Genomic DNA, 26424 nt, shown 5'->3' with positions numbered 1-26424 from the left:
AGTAATTAGAACAGTCCCCCGTATGTCACAGGTCCTCAGCGAGGGAGTTCTCATGGAGTGCCTCATTTACATTTCCAGCCGACCCTACAACAGAGGAGCCAATTGTATCCCATTTTCCAGACAAACTTCAGAGATGGAAAGGCTGAATCCTTTGCCCACTGAGTGAAAAGGAAGAGGAGAGATTTGAATCCGAGTGATTCTAATTCCAAGCTCCATGCCCAAAAGCCACGATCTGCTCCTGGATATGATATGTGAGTCTTTAAAGCTACAGAGAGACTGAAAAAAAAAATCTAAGAATGATTTTAAACGTCAGCAACAGATGCTGCTTCTCACCTTGTGTAGGTCCTTCACTCTTGGAGGTAAACTGTCCCGAATCATCTTCATGGCTTTGAGCGGCGGCTCATTGAAGTAGGGGGGCTCCCCGTCCACCATCTCGATCACCATCACCCCCAGAGACCAGATGTCCACCTGCAGCAGGGAAGGGACAGGAGGGCCAAGCTGTGCGGGGAGGTGCTGGTGCTGGGGAACCCACGGAGGGGTGGCCCCTGGTTCTGCCTTCGCCTCCTTGCTCCTGGAGTCCTGGGGCCCCAAACACCCCCTCTGACACCTGGCTTGCCAGACCCACACATTCCTTCCCCAGGGAGCCCTCTGAAGGGTTGTGCCCACACAGCTCCCTCCTTCCAGGGAGTATCCATGGCTCGGTGACCAGTTGCCTGGTCTGCATCATTGGGACACAGTAATTGGTTCATGAGCAAGCAGGTGACCTGAGCTGAGCCAATCAGAGTCAATGCCTCCGCGAAGACAACACAGAGAAAGTCAGGGCTGGGGAGGGACAGAGCACAGGGATGGCCGGGCCTGAAGCTTGTCACTTGCCCCTAATGTCACACGTCTTGGGACCCAGAGCTTTCCTGTTTTGCTAAATCCGTTTGAGCGGGTTTGGTCCTAGCACCAGCCGGGCTCAGCCGTGATGGACGCGTGCACGCATGCCTACCTCTTCTCCCGTAAAACCAACCCCAGGGCCCCATCTCCCACACAGAGCCCCACCCCACCCCCAGCACTCCTGCTATTCCAGACTGTCACAGTGTAAACCCGTGCTGACAGCCGGGCCACCGCTGCCTTACCTCTGGCCCATAGGGAAGGCGAGAGATGAGCTCTGGGGCCATCCAGTAGGGCGTGCCGACCAGTGACTTCCTCCGTGGTACCTCCTTGCTCACCTGGGCGCAGAACCCGAAGTCTGACAGCTTCACCTGCAGCGGGGCACGGGCAGTGGGGTCAGAGGGGCTGGAGCTCTACAGCTGGACCACCGGGTAGCTCGACCTCCTCCCAGCAGGGGGCCCTCAGGTGCGGCACAACCGGGAGATCAAACCGTCTGCTTTCTTGACAGTGTCTGCCCTGGGCCTTCGGGAGGAAGTGGCTCAGTCCTCCAGGTTCCAAATGCTGCACAGGGGCTGAGACACCAGCTGCCTCCCAAAGCCCATTCCTGTGCCCTGGGCCAGTGTGTCCCTAAATGCAGCCGTACCCCAGAGGGTGTGAGGGGTGTGGCCTCCTCTACCAACAACCACGTGCCCAGAACCACGCATCTCTACCTGCTTGGGAGCCACGGGCCCCTTTGCGATTCCTGAGGATACGTATGGACCTCCTCACCCCCAGGAGACATACGCACATGGTGTGCACACGGTTTCAGGCTCACAGATATCCCCCAAACACATCCGTGGACAGGTTTAAGTGTTCGCGGACCCCAGCTGAGACTCCCAGTGAAAGAGAGCCCACCCGTACCCCTATCTCTGCTGAATGGCTTAACTTCCCTGGGGGACGGCAGGCGAATCATCGAGAATTTGGGGACAAAGACCCCCTCCCACAGAAAATCACGTCCACTCTTGGGATATAAGTGCAGGTTCTGGGCACTGGGAGGCTCATCCGTGGACCTGAGTCAGAGCCTCCGTCTGGAGGCTGGGAGACAGGAGCGGGGTCCATGGAGTACCGCCGTGAGCTCGGCTAGGAAGACCTTCTCCGCAGAGAAAGAGCTGTGGCCAGCCACCCAGATGCCTCCTGGCCCCCAGTGCTAGACCTCAGCTCCCGGCATCCCGTGTGAAAGCGGTGGGCCCCTCTATGACTGCGTGCACAGAGCCCCCCGCTGACTGGGCCCGACTCTGGGCTGTTGCGTGAGGAGCCAACCAACTTACTGCTCCTCAAGCCACCGACCCGGGGATTAGAGAAAGAGGGGGGCTGGGGAGAGGCAGGAGGAGCCCAGGCCCCCCCGCGCCTCACCCTGCCGTCGTGGGTCAGCAGGATGGAGTCGCTCTTGATGTCGCGGTGGATGACTCCCTGTGCGTGGAGCACAGACAGGGCCTGCAGCACGGCCAGGCACACGGCGGCAATCTGCTCCTCATTCATCCTGCGCAGCCCGGGGGTCAGCAACCGCGGCAGACGGCGGCCCGCCCGGGGTCCCACAGGGATGCTGCCCTCCCCCTCCCCGTCGGGACGCGGCCCCCACCCCGAAGGATCCGAGGGGACTCCATCCTGCCATGGGACAGGTCTGAGGGGACGTGACGGACCCGAGAGCCGGGGGAGGCAGCGGGCTCGGTGCCTGCCGGGGACCGGGGGCCCCGCGGTACCTGGTGTGCGTGACGATGTCGGTGAGGGCGCCGCCCTCCAGGAACTCCATGACCACCCAGAGCTCATCCCCGACCAGGTAGCTGTTGTACATCTCCACCACGTTCTCGTGCTGGTAGTCCCGCATGATCACCACCTGGGCACCGGGCCGGGTCAGCGCTGCCAGCCCCCGCCTCGAACCCAGCCACCAGCCGGCCTCCTGCCTCCCCTCCTGCCTAGGCTTGGGCCCTGCCACGCCGCAGGCCCCGGCCCACCTGTCGCTCCTGCTCACTGGGGTCGTCCTGGACTGCCCTCCCCTGTGCCAAAGCCAGGAGACCCCAAAGGCAGCTTGAGGCCTGAGGCCTGCATTGTGGGGGCACGCTCCCTGCCCACACCCCATTTTCTGATCTTGCTCTCTGAGTGGCCCTGCTGACCGGGCTGGTGTGGGAAGAGGGGTGCGGAAGAGAACGTCGAAGCATGGGGTTGAGGTTGCGGGACAAGCAGGTACCAGCCAAGGGCAGAATAAAAGGCTGGGGGGATAGATTCAGGGGCAAGAAGGCCTAGCAGGGCAAAGCCTGGGGAGGTGGAACAGAACACTTGCAGGGGTTCTGTTGAGCTCGTGGTGCAGCTGGAGCACAGCGAGATTGGGGGGCCGGGAGATGGGTTTTGGGGACAGGTGAGAGACTGGGAGGAAGACGCAGAGTTTAGACCCCTTCCAGGCCTGACATGCCGGGACTCCTGCATCAGAGGCTGAGGGCTGCTCCCAGCATGGATTCCTCCAGGGAAGGAGCCAGGAGTCTGCCTTCGTAACAAGCTCCCTGGCAGACGCCACCAAGAACCCCAGCCAGAGGAGAGACAGAACCAAGGACCTAGATGGGAGCCAGACCTCAAATGCGTAGCAGCGGCCAGGCCTTTATCCTGAGGACACTGAGGGGTGGGGTGGGGGGACTGCAAGGGTCAGTAAGGGGGGGGGTAGTGTGGCAGGGCAGCATGTCCAAGAGAGCCCTTAAACTGCTGCATGGGGAATGCCCAGGGGGTGCCCAAGAGGGGAAGCCAGGGCAGAGCTGAGCGGGAGACAATGGGGCTGCACAGGGGGTAACGGGCTGGGGTGGGGGCCAGGGAACCAGGGGAGGGGCAGGGCTGGGGGAGACTCTGGGGGCCAGTTTGGGAAACGGTGGGTGTGAGGGGCCTGGAGCTGGGGCTCTGGGGAGGCAGTGGTGGGTACAGGGGTGGGGGGGGGTGACAGCGAGGGGAAGAGGAGTAAGGAGAGGAGAGGAGACAGGCCCAAACCCAGCCCTGGGGAATCCCAGCGCTGAAGGGCCGCCTCCCATCCTCACCCCCACTGGGTCTGGCCCCGCATGGGCCTCGTGCAACCAGCTGGTGTGGGGCACCAGGAGAAGGGGGAAGGCGGGGCCGGGCCGGGAGGGTGGGGGGGGGCGGTGGCCCACCTCGTTGAAGAGCAGCTCGCGCCTCTGCTGCTTGCGCAGGTCCATCTTCTTGACAGCCACCAGCCTGCCCGAGCTGCGCACGGTAGCAATGCACACGATGCCCGTCGAGCCCTCGCCGATCTTGATGAAGTTGTCCAGGTAGGAGCGAGGGTCGCCGGGGTCCACCACCAGCTGCAAGGCTGCCCGGAACTGCTCGTGCGACACTCGCTGGGGTTCCCGCTGCGGTGAGCGGGGCCCGGGGGGCCCGGGGGCTGGGGGCCCCGCGGGGGTGGGGGCAGCGACAGGGCGGGCTGGAGGAGCCAGCTGGGGCTCAGAGGCATGGGGGCCCAGCACTCCCGGGCTGGGGGGTCCGCGGGCTCGGGCGGGAGGCCGGGAGGAGGAGGACTGGGGGACCGCCAGGCCCCCTGCTGATGGCCCGTTGGGGGCCAGGTTGTGAGGTTCCCCCTGCAACAGAAAACAGAGATAGCTGTCAGTGGAGGGGCCGGGGGCCAGCTCTGCTCCCTGTGAGGGACAGGGGCCCTGGCTGTGGGACAGACACATGGTGGTCAGGATGGAAGATGGACAGTGGGCTGGGCACAGGCTGGCGCTGGAAGGTGGGAACGGGGGACATTTTGGACAAAGGGGCAGTGGAAGGTCCTGGGGCAGGGGGATTGGTTACCTGGGCACCCCGGGCCGGGTGGTCCGTATCGGCCCTCGGGTACGTGTTAAAGGGCCGACCAGCTGCCGCTTTGGCTCCACCAGCCAGACCGGCAGGTTGTGGGCTGCCGACGTCAGGCCCAGAGAGGGGGCGTTTGTCCCGGGAGGACTCCTGGGGTCCCCCTGAGCCCTCCCTGGAAGACTTGGGCCTCTTCTCTGGCCCCACCCGCCGCCTGTCACCACTGCTGCCACCCGCCTCGCTGCGGCCGGTGCCCCGGCCTTGGCTGCCCGCCTTCTCCGGGGCCCCTCTGGCCGTGCTGGCCGGCTCTGCGGGCATCCCATTTTCCTGGCGGGCACGGGCAGGTGGCGGTGGGCTGTCTCTCCGCAGGGAGTTGGAGCGTGTCACCGACATGTTCTCAAACTCGTCGAGCAGCAGCGTGAGGGCCCCATCCTTGGCGCCTTTGCTGCCCCGCACGATGGTCTGGGGTCCAGGGCAATGGCGGGATGGGGGCCGGGCAAGGAAGAGGAGGACACGGGATGTGTATCCGACACACAAGGACAGGACAACACAACACACACACAGAGACAAGACAGAGACGGAATGAAGAAATGCCATGGGGTGATGATGGGGCTGGGCAGGTGGGGGCGGCACCAGGGGGGCCCCTGCAGCCCCTCCCACACCCCCAGAGATGTGGTGCAGGAAGAAAGCCGAAGGATTAACCTCCCATAGGTCAGGCTGTCGCCCCGGGATGGCTGGCCCAACTGAGAAGCACCCCCTGTCTTTCTCCTATTCTCCATGCTGGGGGCAGCTCTCTGCCCTGTGGGCAGGAGGGGAAGGAGCACAGAGCCCACACCACCCCATAATCAGCCCTGGAGAGCTGCAAATTACAGGATGCTGGGGCCAAGGCACGGCTTGGACTTCCTTCCCTGCAGCCCGCCAGGGCTGTTAACCCCAAACCCATGCTCTGTTTCCCTGGAAGCCGAGGGTGGAGTACAGGGAGAGTCAGAAAGGACTGGGCCCATGCAAATGTGAATTCCCATGGGGCCTGTGGACGTAACGTGTGTCCTGAATCTACCCAAGTCCACACCACCCTGATCCACGTCACAGCCGCCTCCTCCCTTGAGTACTGAGTCAAGGCTTCCAGGGATCCCCTGGCCCCTCACCCAGCTCCAGACACACAGGCCTCCTCACTGCTCCTCAAACATAGCAGGCACACGACCACCTCAGGACCTTTGCACTGGCTGCTCGCTCTCCCTAGAACACCTTCCCCCAAGTATGCCCGCAGCTCCTTCCCTCCTCTCCTCTTTCAGGCCTTTGCCTGAACTCAGCTTCTCAGAAGGAAATTTTCGTTGACCACCCAGACTCTAAAATGCCAGCCCCTTAACACTCCCTATTCCCCTTCCCTGCCTTCTCTTTCTCTGGAGCACTCGAAACCAGCTGCCGTGAAGCCCGCGTAAGCGGACCATCGCCTGCACCCCCCCTGCGACGTTCACAAAGACAGCTGCTGGATTTGCCTGTCCTCCTGCTCTGGCCTCATTCCAGCACCTGGAACAGTGTCTGGTATGTATGCAGAGCGTGCTCAAAAAACACTGGCTGAGCCAGCGAAGGAGGGAGGCAGGCTGGGAGGAGGCTGCAGGGAGCAGAATACGCACCCCCGTCCCTGTGCTCTCTCTCTCTGGCCTGCAGGGGTGTGGGCCCAGGGCTGCCACACTTCCTCAAGCCACAGCTGCCTCTACTGTGGCCCAAACCTACCTCCAGGCCACAGTGCCCCCGTGGGCCTCCCCCCCCACAGCCCCTGGCCTCTCTTGGGCCTGGCTGCCTCCTTGCCCGGCCGGGCGCCCCGTGAAGCAAGGTAGACACCTGCTTAGACCCTGGTGCTGGAATAAGAGGCTGAGAAGTCTCTGGGGGCTGGGGGAGGGCCTGGGAAGATCCAGCCAAGGGGAGATTCCCCGCCAAGGGCAGCAAACAATTACCCATAGGGGCCCCAAGATAGCGTTAGCCCCTGCGGCACCTTCGTGTGACTCAGGATGAGGTGCCCCCTCCTCCTGGTGGGCACAGGCCCAAGCAGGGCTTACAGCTGCAGGCCGAGCTGGGGCTGGACTGTCGGGGGTCCCCTAGTGAGGCCACGGCCAGCACCGAGTAGCGCCGGGGCCGGCCGGGGCCTGCCGGCCCAGAGGAGCCAGCCAGCGCCCTGTCCCGTGGAGGCAGCTGCCACCCCCTCAGTCCCTGCGATTAGTCAGCAGAAGCCAGAAATACAGCTCTGGATATGGAGTCTCTGCTGTTCTAAGCAGAGGCAAAGAGTTCAAAGCATTCAAAAGGCCTGCGTGAGATACACCGGCAGCTCAGCGGGCCGCCGGGTGGAGACCGTCCTGGTGAGTGCCCGCGTCCCCTCGCTGGGCACCGGAGAGGATGAGTCAGCTGCAGGCCTGCCCCCAGGCGCTGGGCCCGCTGACTGGCACACCCATCTCCACCTCCAGCCCCAGAACAACCCTGGCTGCGTGCCCCTGGCCCACAGCCCTTCCTGGTTCCCGCTGCCCTTGGGGTGAAGTCCGGCTGTGCGGCTGGCTTCCCAGGCTGGGCAGGCTCACGCCCCGCCCCCAGCCAGCCGCACCGAGCCTGGGCGCCTGGACCACGCAGACGGGAAAGGGGTTAAGAGCATGGGCTGTGGAAACAGACCGTGGTTCAAATCCCAACTCCACCCTTTTGCTCGAGATGGCAGGAAAACCACCCCCCCAAACCAAAAAGCCTCCAAGGCTTCCCATGGACTGTTTCCTCTGCTAAAAAGCCCCGCCTCCTCTCCGTTTGCCACAAGGACTCCTCCTCAGGGCACAGCCCAGGTGTCCCCTCCTCCACAAAGCTGGCCCAGACTCCGGGGGCGGGTCAGCAGCCACTCCGGGTGCCCCCAGCCCAGCCCTGACCACAGGGGTCTGTCCCTTGACCAAGGACAAGTTTCTGGTACTGGGGACGGGGACACGGGGTCCAGGGAGAGGAGCACAACTTGGAGCTGGTGTGGGGGGCTGCGCAGGGGTTAAGGTGGGAGTCAGTGTTGAGAGGCAAGGGGAGGGATCAGTGGGTGGAGGGGTGAAAGGTCAGCACTGGGGGCGAAGATTAGGGTAGAGGGTTGGGGTGTCTGGCAGTCAGCAAGGAGGGGGTCAGTGAGGAGGCGTTGGCCCAAGGGTCAAGCGTGGGGTTAAGGGCTGGGGGCACTGTGTGGGGTCGATGTGGGGCAGGAGAGGCAGTGGTGGGTGCCTGCATACCTTGGGGGCCCCGGGCTGGATGGAGGTGATGCAGGCGGGGTCCACCAGGGGCTTGGGCCGGCGAGCCGACTCCTCGATCAGGCTCTGCCACTGGCGGGGCAGCCCCGTGAACTTCTGCTCGTGCTGGTCGAAGCCCGTGTGCACGCGGTGCTCGAAGTTGGATGGCGCAGAGATCTCGACCCGTTTCTTCTTCTTCCCAAACATGGTGCTAAGGCGGCTATCAGCACCCCGAGGGCGCAGACTTGGGCTCCTGCCAGCAGGCCTGTGGGAGGGGGCCGCTCACCAGACCCTGCCCATTTCTCTCAGCTCCTCAGGCCCTGCCCCGGTCCCGGGTCCTGTCACTCCTCGTCTCCTCCTTGGTCTCCCGTGCCCCACAGGCAGCCCGAGAGACCCCGTGAACGCCCTTCCCCACTCAGAGCTCTCAGCCAAGTCCTCCCTGTGCCCCACTGCCCCACGACCTGCCCCTGTCCCCTCTCTGCTCTCGTGTCCCCTTCATTCACACTGGTTGTCAAACCTCAGGGCCCTTGCACTGGCTGTTCCCTCCTCGTGGCACACTCCTCCCCAGTATCCACATGTGGCTCCCTTCTTCCCCTCTCTGGGGTCTCAGATTTGTTGGTGAATCTTTTCCTGACCACCCCAAGTGAAGGAGGTGCCCCTCTAGCCTTTTGCCACAAAGCTTCACAGCACGTTCAACTTCTGGAAATTCTACTGTTCATTCTTGTGTTTACCACAAGAATGCTGGGTGTCTACACACCCCCCTACCCCAAGACTATCAGCATCACAGGCCAGGTCTCATCTGCCCAGTGTGCCTGTGTCCTACCCCCAGCACAGCGCCTGGCCCCTAGCCTGTGCTCAGGGACCGAGCAATTGTTCGATGATTGCTTCCATTGTCCCTGTCCTATGCACGGTCCCGGGGAGCCCCACTGCAACACTCCCACTTTATAGACAAGAGACTGAGGCTCAGAGAAGGAAGTTCCTCACCAGGATCACATAGTGGGGAAAGTTCCACCACGCAGCAGACACTAACAGACAAAACAATCCCTGTCTTTAAGATCTGTGGTCTCCAGGTGGATACTTTGGATGGTACCAGGCACCGTATAAACGCTCCATGAAAGCCAGTTTTAAAACCAACGGGCTGCGGGGGAGATGCGCTGTGGTGTGTCCCACAGGGAGACCAGGGTGAGTCAAGTGGCCAGAGCACAAATCTCTCTCTGCTCCTTACTCTGCGGGACCGGGGCCGAGCGACGTACGTAGCCTCTCTCGCCCTCACGGGGCTGCTCTGAGGATCAACCGAGCGAACGGGAGCAGAGCAGGGCGCGGAATGAGGGCCCTTGTCCCCTCTGGCTCTGATGATAACGAGTACTCCCGGCACTGTCTGGGGTGGGGGCCCCAGTCCCACGCCCCCTGTCCCACGCCTGGGCCCCAGAGTCCCACAGACCTGGTTTGATGTGGGCTGTGCTAGAAGTGCCCTCGGGCGGGTGACGTCTCCTCTTGGGGCCTCAAGTTACTCATCTGGAAAACAGGAAGAAAATATGCACGCAGGCCGTGCATTCGTTTGCTAAACCCTCACTCCCTTGTGCCCGGCCCTGTGCTGGTTCACGCTGGGGACGTGGCGGTGACCGAGGCCGAGATCGCCTCCGACAGCCCAGGCCGGTCAGGGCTGGGGTCAGGGAGGACCAGACCCAGTCTGAGGGATGGCAGGGTGCGGGTCAGGGACGGCTGCCCACCAGAGCGGCTGTGTGAGCTAAGACCCAGAGGATGAGGGGAAAGGCACAGGGCCGGGATCTTTGTCGGCTTCATGCGGCTCCCCAGAGCCTGGCACGGTGCCCAACACAGGCTCGGCCCCAAGCTCCGTAAGTCTTGTGACCTACTGAGGACTCTCTCGAGCGTGTCTGGGATGCTGCCCTCCAGCCCCAGGTTCTCCTCCCTCCCCGTTCCTTTCCTGTGAGAGCAGCTCTGTGAGGTTAGGGGAACAGCCAGCCACCCCTGGCCCAGAGGTAGGACCATCAGTGGGTAGCCGTCTAGGAGAACCGGTTTGGCAGCAGAGCCCAGTCAGGAGGGGGTGGGGACCCAGCAGACAACCTGTCTCAACTGGTCGGGGCCTCTTGGGCAGCGGGTGGCCGGAGCCAGGTCCCACCAGGGCTCCCCCAGCAGGTCCAGTTTCCCCGTTGCTGCGGGCCCCTGGCTGCCGGGATGTGGGGTGTGACAGCCCTGGCCAGGATGGAGGCCCCTTTGCCTCTGCCCCCAACCGAGCCAGGAGCCCCTTCAGTGTCTTCCCCCGTTCCAGCCCTCGGGTGCTGCCCATCCCTCCCGCCTTGACTTCCCTCCCCGGCCCCCACCCACCCCTTTCCTGCTCCCTGGCCTCTCTGCCCTCAGCTGTCTGCCTTTCTAGTACCGGTCCTCACTTTGTTCCCACAGCCGGACCTTCCCCCATCCTCCCTGTTGTCACCCCAGAACTCTGCCTCTACCTCCTCACCGTGCTCCCAGAGGTGCCCCCACCCGGCCCCAGGCCCGGCCTCACCCCTCACCTTGGCCTCTCTCACTCGGCCCTACCCATCCTCCACCCTGCAGCCCACAGCCCGAGGCACAGAGTCACTCTGGGGAGTAGGATCGGCCACGTGACCCCTCACTAAACCCGGGAAAGGGAGGGGCAGACCCTGCGGTGGGAGGAGCTCAGCACCACGACGGGGTGGGCGGGAGGCAGCCGGACCACGGGGCCGCCTCCTCAGAACCCTCACCCCTAAACCCCAAGCCGCCTCTGCACACTGCAGCCAGCCCCCCCGTGTATCCTGCCCTCCGTGCGTGTGACCGTGCAGGGGAAGGGGATGGAGGGACACACCTCCGGATATTTGCCCGGGGCCACCCCTTCCCTCTGGGCACCGCATGGAGGGAGGGACAAACAGAGGAACTGACCGTGTTTATAGTGATCTGGCTCCAGCTCCACCCTGGGGCAGCTCCGGGCTTGGCCGGCTCCCTCATCAAGTCCCCAGGCTCCTGACCGTATGGGGGCCACAGAGGGGAAGGCGGAGGGGCTGCTAAAACGAAGACAGGTGCCTGTGCCAGGAGCGCGCGGGTGGGCGAAGAGGGTTCCCCAGCGAGCTTGGAACCCAGGAGTCTGGGCCACCTCACCCTGTGTACTTGGGAGCCAACCTGCCTCTGGAGCTCACTGTGCGACCGGGGGCCAGCAGCTCGGCCACCCTGTGCCTCAGTTTCCTCTGTTAAAGAGAATAATGCCAGACCCTGAGTTCCGAGAGGAGTCAGAACACAAGGCACTCGCACGCAGTAGGCAGTGCTCGGTACCACGGCGGGAGCCGACGTACCTACTGTGTGCTCGCCCCTCTTCTAAGCACCCTGCCCAGAGCCCATCGTTTCATCCGCGGACGTGACCTGCGAGGATGTGGCCACGACGAGCCCTGAGTTAGAGCCAAGGAGAAACGAGGGGCAGGGAGGGCACCCCCTCGCCCGGGGCCCACCGCTTGGCAGCAGAGTGCACCTGAGGCTCCAGGCCTGTTAACCCAGAGCCTGTGCCCTGCCGGGTCTTGGAAATAAAGGCGGCGGTGCCCTCGGAGGGCCGTGCGTGCCAGGCTCTGCTCCCCACCCTCTGCCCCCCATCCCTCTCTGCCCTCACAACTCACCGGCCCCAGTTCACAGATGGGGAGCCTGAGGCCTGCAGACAGGAAGCCCCCTGCCCAGGGCACCCAGCATTTGAACTCGGGCAGGTGGGCACCAGAGCCCAGCCTCTTACCTGCCTGGCCTGCTCTGAGGGCTGCGCGGAAGCCACTGCTTCCTGTCACTGTCACCTCCAGGGTGCCTCCCTCCCAAGCCCACACCCTGCCCTTCCTTTTTTCTTCTAAGTTTGTTTATTTATTTATTTGTTTGTTTGTTTTTCGTAATCTCTACATCCAATGTGGGGCTTGAACTCACAACCCTGAGATCAAGAGTCGCATGCTCCTTCAACTAAGCCAGCCAGGCACCCCCACACCTTGCCCTTCCAGTCCTGTCCCGACCTCTCCCGGGGCTGAGGCTACCCACCTATCTGACCTGTCCCAGGCCCCCAAGAGCAGCAGGAGGCAGCAGAGAGCGGGGATTCCTGTCCCCCTTGGGCAAGACAATCTATAGGGGAAAAGATGGCCACACACCAGTCCCCGCCACCAAATGCGCCTTTCTGAGGCTCCACCCCAATATTGACATCACTACCGCCACTGCAAGGGACCCCACAACCCTGCCCAGATGCAGACACTCAGCTCACGGACACCCAATGACCTGGGGGGAGCAGCTATTCTCATTCCCATCTTGCAAATGTGGAAACTGAGGACCACAAAGGTGAAATCTCTTGCTCAGGTTACCAAGCAGAGCTGGGCCCAGAAGACAGTTGGTCCACCGCAGCGTTGACCTCCTTAAACCTTCTGTTGGCCCCTGAGACCTGTCCCTGTGACCCATATGATCTGCCTGTCACCTCTGCCCCCTTGCTGGTTCTGCCCCAGCCATTTGGGCCTCCTTGCGGTTCTTCAAACGCTAGACATGTCCCCACCTCAGGGCCTTTGCACTGGCGGTCACCCCAGCTGCTGGAACTTCATTCTTACTGATCTGCACATGGCTCCCTCCCTGCCTTCCTCTACCCACATCTGTCCTCAAATATCCCTGCTCTTGGCCCGTCCCCCTCTACACCTTTCCCTTTGCACCTGTCATCTGTCTTACTCTCCACGGTACCCCAGTGTCTACAACACAGCCCAGCCAATACTAGGCACTCAAGGAACCTCTCTCTGGTGAATAAACTGACACATCTGTACCCGCTATGCTACACCCCTGCTCAGACACCTCCAGTTCTGCCCAGACGGTCCTTGGGAAACTCTAGGAGAGGGCAAAGCAACAACCTCAGACAGAGGGAACAGGGGGCGGGGCGGGCAGCCACCGGCCACCAGCCAGGCCACAATGCCTCTGAACTCCAGCGTCTGATCCCACGAACGCAGGCACATTTTCCATCCTACTCTCAAATGTTCACTGCAATTAAAAAAAGGCTTTTGAATTATTCGACACGTGGGACAGGCAGCTTCCAGCCTGTCCTAGCCAAAGCTTCCAAGTTTCTTGTCACCCCTGCACTCGCTGGTTCCGCCCTCCGAGCTTTCATGGGAAGAAAATGATACTCACCCATCCCACCCCACCCCTAACTCCCCCCACCAAGGAAATCAGCTCTGGTAGAAAAGCAAGACCCACTTGTGTGACAAAGCCATCCGGGGAGTGTGTGTGTGTGTGTGTGTGCACATGTGTGCACGTGTGCGTGTGTGCACGCGTGTGGAAAACTTACCTCCTGTCCCCTCCCTTCCCCCCAAGCTCTGAATCACGCTGCTCCCCTGCAGTTTGGGGAGCTGACCAAGCAGGAACCCAGGGGCCCAGGGAAAGAGCATGGGATGTGCCACGATCACAGTCTTCAAAATGAAATCCTCAATCAGGAAGAGGACCATGAAGGAAGGCTCACTGTCCCCAGCCCGCACCACTGGCTCCCACTTGCCCTTCTGCCAAGACATTTTTTTTTTTTAAAGATTTTATTTATTTATTTGGGAGAGAGAGAGAGAGAGATAGAGAGCGAGCATGAGCAGCGGGGAGTGGGAAAACAGGCTCCCCACTGAGCAGGAAGCCTGATGTGGGGCTCAATCCCAGGACCCCAAGATCATGACCTGAGCCGAAGGCAGACGCTTCACTGAATGAGCCACCCAGGCGCCCCTGCCAAGACTTTTACCTAGTAGCTCTGGGAAGCCCTTCCACCTCAGTTTACCCCATCGCCCCTGGCTGTGTTCTGCCAAAGGAGGGGGAGTCCGGCCTACTTTCCTAGCCCCCAGCAGACTTCTCACTGCCTCCCTTAACCCCCCACACCTGTCCCACCAGCACACCTTTGCTCAGCTCTCGTGTGCCCACCTGTACAGGCCCCCTGCCCTCCCCAGTCCATATGTCTCTCCCAGGCCCCCTGCCCTGAGCCTAGGTCCTCCAAGGAATCCTCAGGGACCTTGACCCAAGACGCTGTCATGAGCTTTGGGCCTGACATGTGCCCGAGCTCCCTCCTTGGCAAACACCTACTCTACCCCCAAAGGACCCCATCACACTCAGGTACCCGCCCACCGTCCATGGCTACTGAGCGCTGATCTCTGCCAGGCTAGGGCTGGGGCTCCTAGCGGTGGTCAGAATGGCCAGGAGCATCCCAGCCCTTGCGGACAGAGCTCACATTCTAGGGGAAAGGAGACAGTCGACAAATGAGCTGTATCAGAAACATATCTAGTAAGTCAGAGGGTAAATGCTGAGGAATACACAAAGCAAGGATCAAGAGAGTGCTGAGGGGCAGGAGAAGCTGGAAGTTTCAGTGAAGTGGTTGGGGAGGGCCTCGCTGGGAAGGTGACCCTTGAGCAGGGACCCTAGGTGGGGAGGGGCGAGGGAACCACGTGGACACCTGGGAGCAGGAAGGAGTCAAGGAAAATGTCCCCAGGTGGGGACGCGCTTGATGTGGTCAGAGCAGAGGAGGCCGGGTGGTGGGGGTAGGTCACGTAGGGACTTGTGGGCCACAGGGACAACTCTGTTCTTTCCCCGAGTGACGTGGAGCCACACAAGGGCTCTGAACAGGGGAGGGATGTGGCCTGACTCAGGTGCCCACAGGCTCCCTGTGGCCATGTGGAGCCCGGGGAGGTGGAGGATGTGACAGCGCAGGGGTGGGCAGGCACACGTGGTGGCTCTGGGGGAAGAAGCAGGCAGGCTCCGGGCATGCGGTCCCGGCCAAGATGCCAGGAACTGCTGAGGACTGACACTGTGTTCCATACCAGCCGTGGCAGGAGTGCCACGGGGCAGGGACTGCGTCCAGTCTTGCCCATCACCGCATCCCCAGCGCCTGGCTCGTCCCATCTACGCTCTCCCGGCCCTTCGCATCACCTAACGCATTACGCGGTGATGAGTGTGCCCGCAAAGTCTGTGGCTCGGCGCAGGCAGGAAGCATGTTTCAGTCGGTTACAGCTCAATCCCAGCACCTAGGGCAGGCCGTTCCTTCCCCGTGCCTGAGCCGATGGAGGGGATGGGCACGCGCTTTGGTACCGACTCCGGCCCAGGCCCGGACTGGGCGCGCAGACCAGGCCACCCTGAACCCTCCCGACAGTTCTTGGGTGAGTGGGTGTGGGGAGAGTCCTCCTCCTTCCTGTTTCCCAAACCAGAACAACGAGGCCCAGAGAGGGGAAGTCACTGCCCAGGGCTGCCCAGCACCAGGTGGCCCACGCTGAACCGCAGAGGCCTTGTCGCCACCCCCTCCACCTCCTGCTTCCCGGCAGCCCTGGCTCCAGCCAAGGCCTGTGCTCCAGACGAAGGACCCCAGGGGTTTATGGGACAAGGACAAGGGCCGAGACAACTCTAGTGGCAATGACCAGAACCAAGATCAGAAAGGTTGCCTTGCCTAGGCAGGAACCAGAAGCATTGTTAAACAAACAGCTCTCCCACTTGGATAAAGGTCCCCACTGGGACCCACCAAGGCCTGCCCAGCTGGACTCGGCCAACCTCGGGACCCCACTCCATCTTCTCGCTTCCCTGCAACTGCACTGGCCTCCTACTTTTTAGTCTTGGAGGCCTCAAGCTTGTTCCAGGCTCAGGGCCTTTGCACCTACTGTTCCCTCCGCCCAGAGCTGCGTGGCTCACCTCTTCCTGATATTCGGGTCTTTGTGCAAATAAAACCTCACTAGAGGGGCACCTGGGTGGCTCAGTGGGTTAAGCATCTGCCTTTGACTCAGGTCGTAATCTTGGGGTCCTGGGATCGAGCCCTGTGTTGGGCTCTCTGCTCAATAAGGAGTCTGCTTCTCCCTCTCCCTCTGTGAGTGTACTCTCTCTCTCTCTCTTTCAAATAAATAAAAATCTTTAAAAAATAAAACCACATTAGAGAGGCCTTTCTTACTCCCTGACAAAATCTGCACCCCTGCTTTATACTTCTCTGGGGCATTTATTACCGCGTGCCATCATATACATGCACCTGTGGGTCCCCGCTTCCTCCCCTGCCCCTGCAGGGACTCCCCGAGAGCGGGCCCTTCTCATCCTTGCTGCGTCCTTGGCATCTACAGCGCAGGCACTCAGCAAGAACTTGTGGAACAAATGACTGATGCCACGGCCCAGTGAGGAGTCTGGACCCTGGGGAGGAACCGGCCAGGGAGGTGCGGGGCAGAGGGCAGACAGGAGTCCCCGGTGCCTGTCCCACACTGCCTGGAAGTTGGACCTCATGCCTGAGCAGGAACTGGTCTGAGTCTTTAAAGACCAAATCTGGCTATTTGTGAATAAGCTGGCCTGTGTTCCAAACGCCCCAAGAGGTGCCCCCCTGTGATCCTAGTCCCAGTCCACCCCACCTCAGGGAGGCCACGCCAGCCACGCTGCCTCAGCTGGAAACGTGAGGATGTGGCAGCCCATTTTGGCCACAGGCAAGAGGCAAGTCACATGGTGAGAGATGCCGCCCAGAACCCACTGGTCCCCATAACGGGTGAAATCCCATAGGATGGCACAAATCCATGGTCACCCCGGCCTCGGGAAGCCGCGGGTGTCGGCAGTCTGGTCCACGAGGAGTTCCGGCCAGATGCAGTGCCATCTCTCCGCACCGGGCCTTTGCACAGACCATGTCAGGGCAAGGACTCGGCAGAGAGATGGCGCCTGCCGAGCAGGTCCTCGCTACAGGTTACCCTGCTGGCTTACCACTGCCGTTGTTGCTGCTGTTGCTGAAAGCACGGGGGAAGGAACAGATAAGCGAAAGACGGTGCTGGGCACACTTCTCTCCCGGCCAGAGCAAGGGTCCAGCCTTACTCTCTCTGCTGTCTTACTTTCTCCAGGGCCCGGATCGGGGAGCAGAACGGGCTGGGTTGTCTGCGCTGGGAGCCCCCCCCCCCAGAGGGCGGCACCTGGGGCCATCTCAGCCACCCTGTGTCCCCAGCCCTGCCCAACACAGGGTGGGGTGCAGCTCAGACAGTGTGGCTGAATGAAGAGAAGGTATTTCCCAGGCCCAGCCAGGCCGGTGATCCGAGCCCCCAGGGAGGCCAGGAGGCTCCTCTGGCAGCCCCAGGCTCAGGTGCCCCCTCCCCACCCGGCCAGGCCCAACAGGGCACAGAGACAAAGGGCACTCCCCAGCAGTGCCCAGGGTGGGGGATGGATGCCACAACAAACCTGAGAGTGTGGGCGAGCCCCCAGGGACCAGGAAAAGCAGATCAGACGCCATTTACTCTTCCCCTGAGGCAGGGCAGGAAGGAGGGAGGGGTAACAGGCAGGAAAGAGGCTCCAGAGCCCTCCCAGGGCACCCCCCTCACTCCAGCCCTCCCCCGCCACGCAACTCCCTGCTACACACACACACATGCGCGAATACCTAGACACTGCAGCAGGTGAAGTCGCCCCACGGCGCCCCGCTAACAGCAGCCACACAGGAGCCTTGGCACAGGCAAGGACAGCCCACCTTGAGCCTTAGTTCCCGCCTTCGGGATACAGGCCCCAGCAGAGCCCGCCCGAGCTTTGTGGCCTCAGTGGGAGAAGGCAGGGGAAGCAGTCGGAAAGAGGGGCCTGGTCGGAGGAACCTCTCCAAACCAAAAGGCCGGAACAATCGGGCAGCCCACAGCTGGATCCCTGAAGGAGCCGTGGACCCAGGCCCCCCCTCCACAAATATATAAAGACCCACACCCCCCACACCCCCAGGAGATGCACGGACTCCTGAAAGAGACCCACGACACATGCCAACAATATACACGGTACAGACCAGCCACCACCTCAGATCGCAGGCACACGCGTGGATATACACAATCCCCGATGCTCCCTCACCGCCAGACTTCTCTAGAAAGGACCGCATACACGTACCTGGGTACAGTCCCCTAGACACAGAGTTAGACCACAAGACCCACACAACCCTAGATCCACACACAGGAGGAAATGAGACCCCACAACAGACCCAGGCACACCTGCCGCCAACTCCGGGGTCACTCAGGGTGACCCAGTGAGGCACAGCCCCTCCGAACCAACCCCCTGCGAACCAGACCCCAGGAATGTGCTCCCCCCCACCAGGCGCAAATGCACGTGGTAAGCCCCAGCAGACAGACACCTGCCTCCAAACACACGGAAACACGGGGACCTCGGCCCGGCCCCGAGAAAGGTGTGGTCCCCCCAGCACGTGCTGACACTGGCTCGAGTGGCTCTGCTGTCCCGGCAGTAGGACTGCCCTCCCACGCCGTGGGCAGTCCTCCCCTTTCCTCCCCTCCCGCCTGAGGCCGGGGTCAGCTCACCTCCACCATCCTCCCCTTGTCCAGGGCCAGCCTCCGTGGGAGAGGGCAGCAGGCAGACAGGCTTCCCGCTGGCAGAGCAGGGAGTGGAGACCAAGGGGCTCCCCTGGCTCTGGATGCGGGCGCCCACCGAGGAGAGCTGGCTGGCTCTGCACCCTGGCCTCCCTGGCAGTGGGTGGTGCCGAGGCCCTGCCCTGGCAGGAGTTGAGCTGCCTGTGGCTCCAGTCCATGGAGGGCGGAGGGCGGAGGGCGGGAGGGCGGAACGGAGGGAAGGAGGGGAAGGAGGGGCCGAGCCTGGAAAGCCTGGGCCATGGGGCCACCACTGGCCCAGCAGAGGGAAGGGCTGGGCAGGGACACAGGAGCGGGGGATGCAAGCAAGCGCCAGCCCTTGCTTCAACAGGGTCCGTACCCCGCTGGCACCCGTACACCCCCATGCCAGACTTGGCGCCGGGAGCCAGGGGGGAAGCAGGGGCCACACCACATGGGGCTGAGTGGCTAAGAGTGGCTGGCAGGGCGGCCAGGTTTGAAACGACAGCCTGGGCTGGGGGGCTAGACAGAGGGACAGGGATGGACAGGCTCTCTGATGGCTGGAGATCCAGAGCTTGCAGTATTGGTCCACCCCCCCACCCCCACCCATGATTCCAGCAAGAACTCCGAGAGGGTGCACAAAGGGGGCCTCAGCCGCTCCACCCCTCTCTCATTAGATGTGGGGCAGGTCACAGTGGACCCTGGACAGAGCCATCTCTAGGTGTGAAAGTGGGGCTGGTAGGTGTGAATGGTGGAAATGGGGAGAGAGAAAGGTGGGGAGGGCTGGGGCCCCTGCACACCCTGCTGGCTCCGTCTTGCCAGCCATGCCAGGATGCAACTAAACTGAAAGTGAGGGGCCCAACTCCCCAGGGAACTTACTCTGGGCCAGGCCCTGCTCTTAGCATTGACACGCACTAAGTCATTCCCCACCCCACCATGGCCCTGAAGGGATAGGTATTTTATCAGGCTCATTTTATAACGGAGGAAACTGAGGCCCAGAGAGGTCGAGAGACTTGCCCAAGGCACCCAGCAGGAAGGTTGGGCACCAGGCTTTCCAGGCAGCTGCTCTAAACATACGGCTAGCTTGCCCAGAACCCCCATTACAGACAGAGGAAAAGATGCTCAGACAGGGGGAATCTAGAAGGGGTGTGCACACCCCACCCCACCTCTGCCTCACACCTCCCTTCCCCTCCAGATCTTACTTCCTCAGCAAAGCCTTCTGGGGCCCAGGTCAGTGCTCCCTGGGTGAAATTTGTTTCTTTTGTGCTTATCTGTCTGTCTTCCCTCTGACAGGGGACTTGGGGGGGGGGTGCCTGCTTCATCACTAGTCACCCTTCAGGGCCTGCCGCAAGCACCTTTCCTCCAGGAAGCCCTCTCTGACACCAGGCTGGGTCTGGTAGCTCCTCTAGACCCCATCCCTGGGCTGACCCCGCCAGATGTCCATCTCCCCCATTCGTTCACACATTCCCTGAGCTCCCAGCACCTACCAGGTGGGCCTTTTGGAGGACCTGACAATTCCAACTAGACAAAACTAGACAAACTAGACAAAACTCCCCGTTTCTAAGGGGCTGATATCTGAGTAGGACTGTTCCCTAACCGGGGGCTCCCATGAGCAGCAGGGACCAGGTTCTCAGGTTCTCACAGGTGGCCCAGGACAGGTGCCCAGTCGATGGTGAGCCCGTGAGAACAGTGAGCAAGTGGCCCAGGCAGGCAGGTGGATAGAGACGCCTGTGTCCTTCTCACCCCCCCTGCTCTGGCACCTGTACCCAGACTACTCCCACTGTAGTCAACTCCCTGAGGACTTTATCACTGGGACCAGGGAGGACTGCAGTGGCTCCAAAGTCCGGGAAATCCCAAGGTCCTGGACAGCCTCCTCCTGCCTCCACCTGCCCACCGAGCCAGGGGCTCCCCCTTGGGCCTAGGCTGGGCCTGGGGCTACAGGAGGGCAGCTCTAGGAGACCCCAGGGGGCCTAGATCCCAGGCCACTCCCTCCTCTATGGGGTGGAGCACCTGTCAGGCAGCCGCCCAGAGAGGAGCCAAGTGGGTGGGCCCCCAGACCTTCCCAAACCGGCCAGGCAGGTTTGGGCTCTGGCTGGGGAGGCAGTCAGGATAGGGCAGTTTTGGCCAGCCACGGGAAACCAGGTCCCAAGGGGAGGAATGGAGGTGGGGAGGGAGTGAGGGGGAGGGAGCACCCATTCCCCAGAAGTCCCAGAAGTCGCAGTGGAAACAAGGGCTTCTCCTGAGGCCCGGCCTCGGGAGCGACGACAGGTTGCTCCAAGATCATCTCGCACCCGAACAGATGGTTACAAAACTTCATAAGCATACTCCCAAGCAGAAACTAAATCAATAAACCCACGTAAAGTTCATCACTCAGATTCTCAACTATTTACAGTCTGCCACATCTGGGCTCCATCTCTCCCCTTTCTTTTCTTTCCTTTCCTTTCCTTCCGTCTGTCTCCCGAAGGATCTGGGCACGTGGTTCAAAAGCCAACGGCCCCACAGGGTAAACAGTGACAGGACAGCGCCCTCCCTCCCGGCCGCCCCAGCGCAGCCCCAGAGGTGACCTCTATTAGAATGTCCTTTCTTTCCTTTCTGAGAGAGCACACATGCGTGTGCATGGGTGCGTGTGCACACACACGCTTGCAAGCCTTTTAAAAAACTAAAAATGGCAGCACCCCATGCACACTGTTATGACCTTGCTTTTCTCAAAAACCCCTGGGTGCCCGGCAGCATCCAGCAGAGGGGAAGACACACACTGGGGATGCTCTCCCAGGCACACGCCCTTGGGACCTAGAAAGCACTCTCCTGGGTATGTAGCCGAGCAAAACCCGGCCCTCTGGCCTCAGGGACATGGTTGGGGGGGGAGTTCCCGCAGATCTGAGTCAGCCAGAGAGACTGGAAACAACCCAAGGGCTGGTCCACGGGAGCCGACGATGATCTGGGATCTCCTGGCTCCACATACTTGTGCACGACAGTGCGAGTAAATGACCCACAGCTACAGGTGAACAAATACCAAAAATGAAGAAGCAAAACGTGAAACAACACATCCTACGACTGCCTTGGTTTAGAAAAAGCTCAAAGCTAGACAAATGAACATGCTGCTTGGGGCGCGGACAGAGAGGGTGAACCCCCCCAAACCGAAGGGAAGCGCCAGGCAGGGGGCGCTCCGGAGTCAGGGGAGGGGCTGCCTCTGGGGCAGGGAGGGCCTGGGGGGGGCTCCTGGGGGGCTGGCACCCCGTTTCTTCACCTGGGAGGAGGTGGCTACGTGGGGTTTCTCTTTACAGTAACTGGTTAAGCTGCACGTTCACGCTTTACATGCTTTGCGGCGTGTGCGCGGACAATTTAGAATGACGATGTTAAAGACAAAGAAAGAAATATCTCCGTCTTAGTGACTTCCGAGCCTCCATCTCTGCAAAGCGCGGCCGTGCTGCTTTAGCCGAGGCGTGCAAGGGCAGCCTGACCTGAGCCAGTTCCCACGGGGCCAGCTAGGTGGTTCCCGGCCCTTTGCTCTCACAAATGGTGCGCAGATGTCACCTCACGGGTGTGCCAGTGCGGCTGTGGGCCACAGGCCCAGAAGTGGCCTTGCTGGGCCAGGATCACAACCAGGGAGCTGCCCAAGTGAGGGCTGCCCCCGCCCAACCCCTCAGCCTCCCCCCCCCCCCAGGCTGCGGTCAAGCTCCCCTAGCTCCTGGCCAGTCAGAAGGTGGAGTCTGGCCCCACTGAGCATACTTTGCATTTTCTTAGGATGCACATCCTTTCCTCCTTCTAAAAGCCATCAGAATTCCTTGCCTGCCAAGGGTCTCCACAAAGCCTATCTTCCCCTGGGGCCAGGGAGACCTTAGTAAAATCCAACTGATGTCCCTCTCCCACTGAAACCCCACCAGAGCCCACACAGCCAAAGCCACCTCCTCTCCAGGGACCCCCAGGCTCTCCCCGCATCTCCGGGCTCAATTCCTCACCTTCCCTTCCAGGGGTCATGGGTGTCCACGGCATGCCACCTCCTTCCCCCCCCCCATCAGGGATCCTGTCCACAGAAATCCAATGCATGTCCACTGTGTGCCACCAGCGTCCACTGTGTGCCACCAGCGCAGGCGCGGGGGGTGCAGCACGTCCCTGCCTGGTGGGGCCTCTAATCAACGATCACACAAATGAAACATGAAATTCCAGCTGGGAAGGGCAGGCTGGAGGGATGAGGGTGGGGTGGAGCCAGGCCAGAGAGGGGCAGGAGCCCGCCGAGGTGCTGGGGACAGGCCTGCGCTTGGAAGACCCAACCCTGGCTGGCCTGTCTGTGGAGCACGAGATCCAGGTGGCTTGAGTGGGTGTGGGGACAAGTGACAAGAGGCAGCACTGCTCCAGGCCGCTGATGAAGGCAGCCGGGACGGCGGGACCCAGAGAGAGAGGGGGACAGACTGGAGCTCCATCTGCCAAGAAAAAGCAACACTTGTTGATTTGATGAGACAGATATGGGGGCTGAGGAGGAGCAGGTGCCAGGGGTGACCCTGAAACTGGGTAAACCACAGCGCCACCTTCCACAGGAGGGAGCCTGCGAGGAACTCCAAACATGACAGGCGCCTGGGCCCTAGAATAGCTCAGCTGGGGACCAGAAAAGGGTGGAGGCCTCACCCTCCCAAGCTACAGTAATCAGACGGTGTGGATAAGCATGCGGGCCCAGCGAGCAGCAGGGGCCCACACACAGACCCCCACAAATATACACGCTGGTTTTAAAAACACTGATTTTTCTTCTTTGGGTAAAACATACATAATATGTATCATTTTGACCATTTGGAAAGTGCATAATTCAGTCCATTAAAGACAGCCGCAGCGTCGTGACCACCATCGTCTATACCCAGGACTTTTTCATCATCCCCAACAAAAACCCTGCAGCCACTGAACAATGGCTCCCCATTCCCTCCTGCCTCCCAGCACCCCCCCCAGAACCTCTATTCTCCCGTCTCTGTGAATGTGCCTATTCTAGGGTATCTCATGTTAAGTGGGGCCTTACAAACATTTCTCCTCTGTCTGGTTTATTTCACCAGGTGTAACGTTTCCAAGGTCCATCCGTATTGTAGGGGTTTCTTTCAAAAGCTCATTCATTTCTGTGGCTGAGTAATAAATACTCCGCTGTGTGTATCTATCACACCTTGTGCGGCCTCTCATCTGCTGATAGACCTGGGTTCCTTCCACCTTTTAGCTCGTGAATAACGCAACCATGAACGCCGACGTATGGATATCTGTCCAAGTCTCTGCTTTCGATTCTTTTGGGTATACACCTAGGAGGAGGACTGCTAGGTGATCGTAATCGTTTGAACGACTACCAGGCTGTTTTCCACAGCGGCTGCACTGTTAGGTTCCCGCCCACGATGCATGAGGACTCCATCAACGCCTGTGATATTCCCTTCTTCGGGGAACAGCCATGCTGGTAGGTGCGAAGTGGTATCTCATTGTGGTAACTTACTTTTGGCCAAAAAACCCAAAAAAAAACAAACAAAAAAACCCTCAACTGTTTGGTAAACTTTGTACCAACGTGAACTTATAATGGAGCACAGACTCAAATGTAAAACTCAACTGTAAAAGTTTTTTAACTTTCAGAAAGCAACCGACCAAACCAACCCTCAGGATCTACAGCTAGGCACAGAGTTGTTAGACTTGATACCAAAAGGTCCATAAAAGGAAAAATTAATAAAGTAGACCTCATCGAAATTAAAAAAACCTTTTTGCTCTGCAGAAGTCCACGAGAGGAGAGGGAAAAAAGCTATGGATTGGGAGACGATATTTGCAAACCTATCTGACAAAGGACTAGTATCTAGAAGAAAGAAGGAACTCTCAAAATTCCGCAATAAAAACCCCCCAAAAAATCCAGGTAGGAAATGGGCAGAAGACACAAGGAGACATTTCACCAAAGACGATGCCCAGATGGCAGATGGGCCCATGAAAGGATGTGAGGCACCATCGGCTATTAGACACGTGCAGATTAAAGCCACGATGGGTTGTCATTACATGCCCAGTCGAACAGCTTAAAAAATCCAAAACAGTGGCAACACCCAATGCTGGTGAGGATGCAGAGAAACTGGTTCATTCGCATGCTGCTGGGGGGAATGTAAAATGACAGAGCCGAACGGTTTGGCAATTTCTCTACACCAGCAGCTGCACTTCCGGTTATCTCAGAGAAGTTACATTCACACAAAAACCTGTACGCAACTGTTTATGGCACCTTTATTTGTCACAGGCCCCCCGAGGGAGACAGCCCAGATGTCCTTCAGTGGGTGAATGGTTACACTGTGGTACGTCCACACCATGGGATACTGCTCAGCAAGAAAGAGGAATGAACTACTGACTTGGGCAACGACCTGGATGGATCTCCAGAGAATGAAGCTGAGTGAAACAAAGGCTCCGTTTACGTAACATTCTTTTTTTTGAAACGTTAAACCTTATTGCTTTATTTTATATCTTAAATTCTCTTTATTGTTACAGTTCTTTACAGTATGGTTGTGAAAATTGTTCCATAACACATCACATGCTTGAAATGCAGGATTATAAAAATGGGGAGTGGTTGCCAGGAGTTGGGGACATGCCAGAGAAGGAATGTGGCTGTGAAAAGGCATCAGGAAAGATCCTTGTGATGGAATGTTCTGCATCTTGACTGTATCAATGTCATTATCCTAGTTGTGGTCTCATGCTAACTAGAGTTTTGCAAGATGCTACCATAGGGGGAAACAGGGGCTTTCTGTGTTATTTCTTGTAACTGCCAGCGAATCTACAATTATCTCAAAACAAAAAGTTTCACTTGAAATAATAATTTATGAAACACACCAGACACTTTCCCACCTTTTAGCCTTTGAACATGCTATTTGCTCTCCCTGGAACACCATTCCGCACACTAACTCCTGCTCCTTTTTCAGCCCTGGGCTCAGCTGTCTCCTCTTCCAGGAAGGCTTCCCTGATTTCCTAGGCCCAGTCCTCTGGGCTTCCTCCACCACAGCATTGACAGAGGTCTGTGCTTCCCCCCCCCAAGGTTACTCTGGTGCTGTACCGTCTCCATCACTGGACCGCAAGTTCCATGAGGGAACACCACGGGCTGACTGGTCCCCAGCCCCTCCCAGGCACTGGCCCGCATAGGGCTGGAGGTACGCAGTGAGCATCTACAGAATGAACGAGTGACCGGCAATAAGGACAGTAATACTCACAGCTAGCACGCATGACGAGTTTCTCCTCGCCACTCTCTTTTGAGTGCTCTACGTGGATGAAATAACCTTTATACAACCCCATCTTACATGGGGAAACTGAGGCCGACAGGGGGAGGCCACCACATGCCAAGGTCACCCAGCTAGTAGGTGGCAGTGCCGGGAGCAGACCCAGGCCTCCGCACCCAGAGCCTTTGCTAGGACTCTCCATCCCGGAGGGCCTCTCCGCGAAAGGCCGGATGAGCCTGGCTAACAGGGGAAGCAGAGGGGTCCCGGGGGCAGGCCAGAGAAGAGACTGTCCGGCCCCCAGCCCCCATCCGTTTCCACATGGAGGGACAGGCTGACCCAGGATGATACCAGAGCCTCCTTTATCCCTTACAGGTGCTTGGAGAAGTCCCCGTATGTGTCAAGGGCCTGTGACTGAATCCCATTTGGCGACCGGGGAAGCCAGCAGTGCCCTCCATGGACAGAAAATGCCCACTGTCACGTGAGGTGGTGGTTTCAACCCCCCCCCCCCCAGTGCCCTCCTGACGCCCCACCAGGACAGGGCTGCTTTCGTCTAGCTGCTGGGTGGGGGTGGCTCTGGCCCACGCTGAGGATCATTCTAGCAGGCGCGGGACTTTGTTTATCCACCTGGATAAAGCCTCAAGGGCAAAATATTGAGAGCAAGTGACAGCCAAGAGCTGGCGGTCCAGCACCACCACGGTTTGAAAAGCAGCGGGGAGGGGCGCCTGGGTGGCGCAGTCGTTAAGCATCTGCCTTCGGCTCAGGGCGTGATCCCGGTGTTATGGGATCAGCCCCACATCAGGCGCGTCGTTGGGAGCCTGCTTCTTCCTCTCCCACTCCCCCTGCTGTGTTCCCTCTCTCGCTGGCTGTCTCTCTGTCAAATAAATAAATAAAATCTAAAAAAAATTAAAATAAATTAATAAATAAAAGCTGCAGGGAGGGCGGCGGAGAGTGAGGCGCGCACACCTGCAGGTGGGCACCGAGGGCTTTAACCAGGGCAGGAGTGTTTTCTCCCTC

The 26424-nt window shown here is 59.9% G+C and overlaps 1 protein-coding gene across 2 annotated transcripts in view; it reads right to left on the bottom strand.

Moving 5' to 3' along the window:
* Positions 1-238: 238 nt before the first annotated feature.
* PAK4 (p21 (RAC1) activated kinase 4) overlaps positions 239-26424 on the bottom strand; it is a 42446-nt gene continuing 16260 nt past the window's right edge. Inside the window, exons 1-9 of one of the 2 annotated variants that reach the window (XM_040633958.1) lie at positions 18197-18312; positions 9373-9446; positions 7935-8196; positions 4699-5157; positions 4041-4484; positions 2616-2749; positions 2269-2395; positions 1122-1247; positions 239-468 (exon numbers count right to left, since the gene is read on the bottom strand). In XM_040633958.1, coding sequence (XP_040489892.1) covers positions 310-468; positions 1122-1247; positions 2269-2395; positions 2616-2749; positions 4041-4484; positions 4699-5157; positions 7935-8138 — 1653 coding nt within the window. In that variant the 5' untranslated portion in view covers positions 8139-8196; positions 9373-9446; positions 18197-18312 and the 3' untranslated portion in view covers positions 239-309. Of the gene's footprint in view, positions 469-1121; positions 1248-2268; positions 2396-2615; positions 2750-4040; positions 4485-4698; positions 5158-7934; positions 8197-9372; positions 9447-18196; positions 18313-26424 lie in introns of those variants that run through there. The other variant, XM_040633956.1, reaches the window with a different exon arrangement.

Source organism: Ursus maritimus, unplaced genomic scaffold (genome assembly GCF_017311325.1).
Source record: "Ursus maritimus isolate PB19 unplaced genomic scaffold, ASM1731132v1 scaffold_19, whole genome shotgun sequence".
NCBI lineage: Eukaryota > Metazoa > Chordata > Mammalia > Carnivora > Ursidae > Ursus > Ursus maritimus.
The sequence above is the reverse complement of the archived record's forward strand: the minus strand, read 5'-3'. Positions and strand labels throughout refer to the sequence as shown.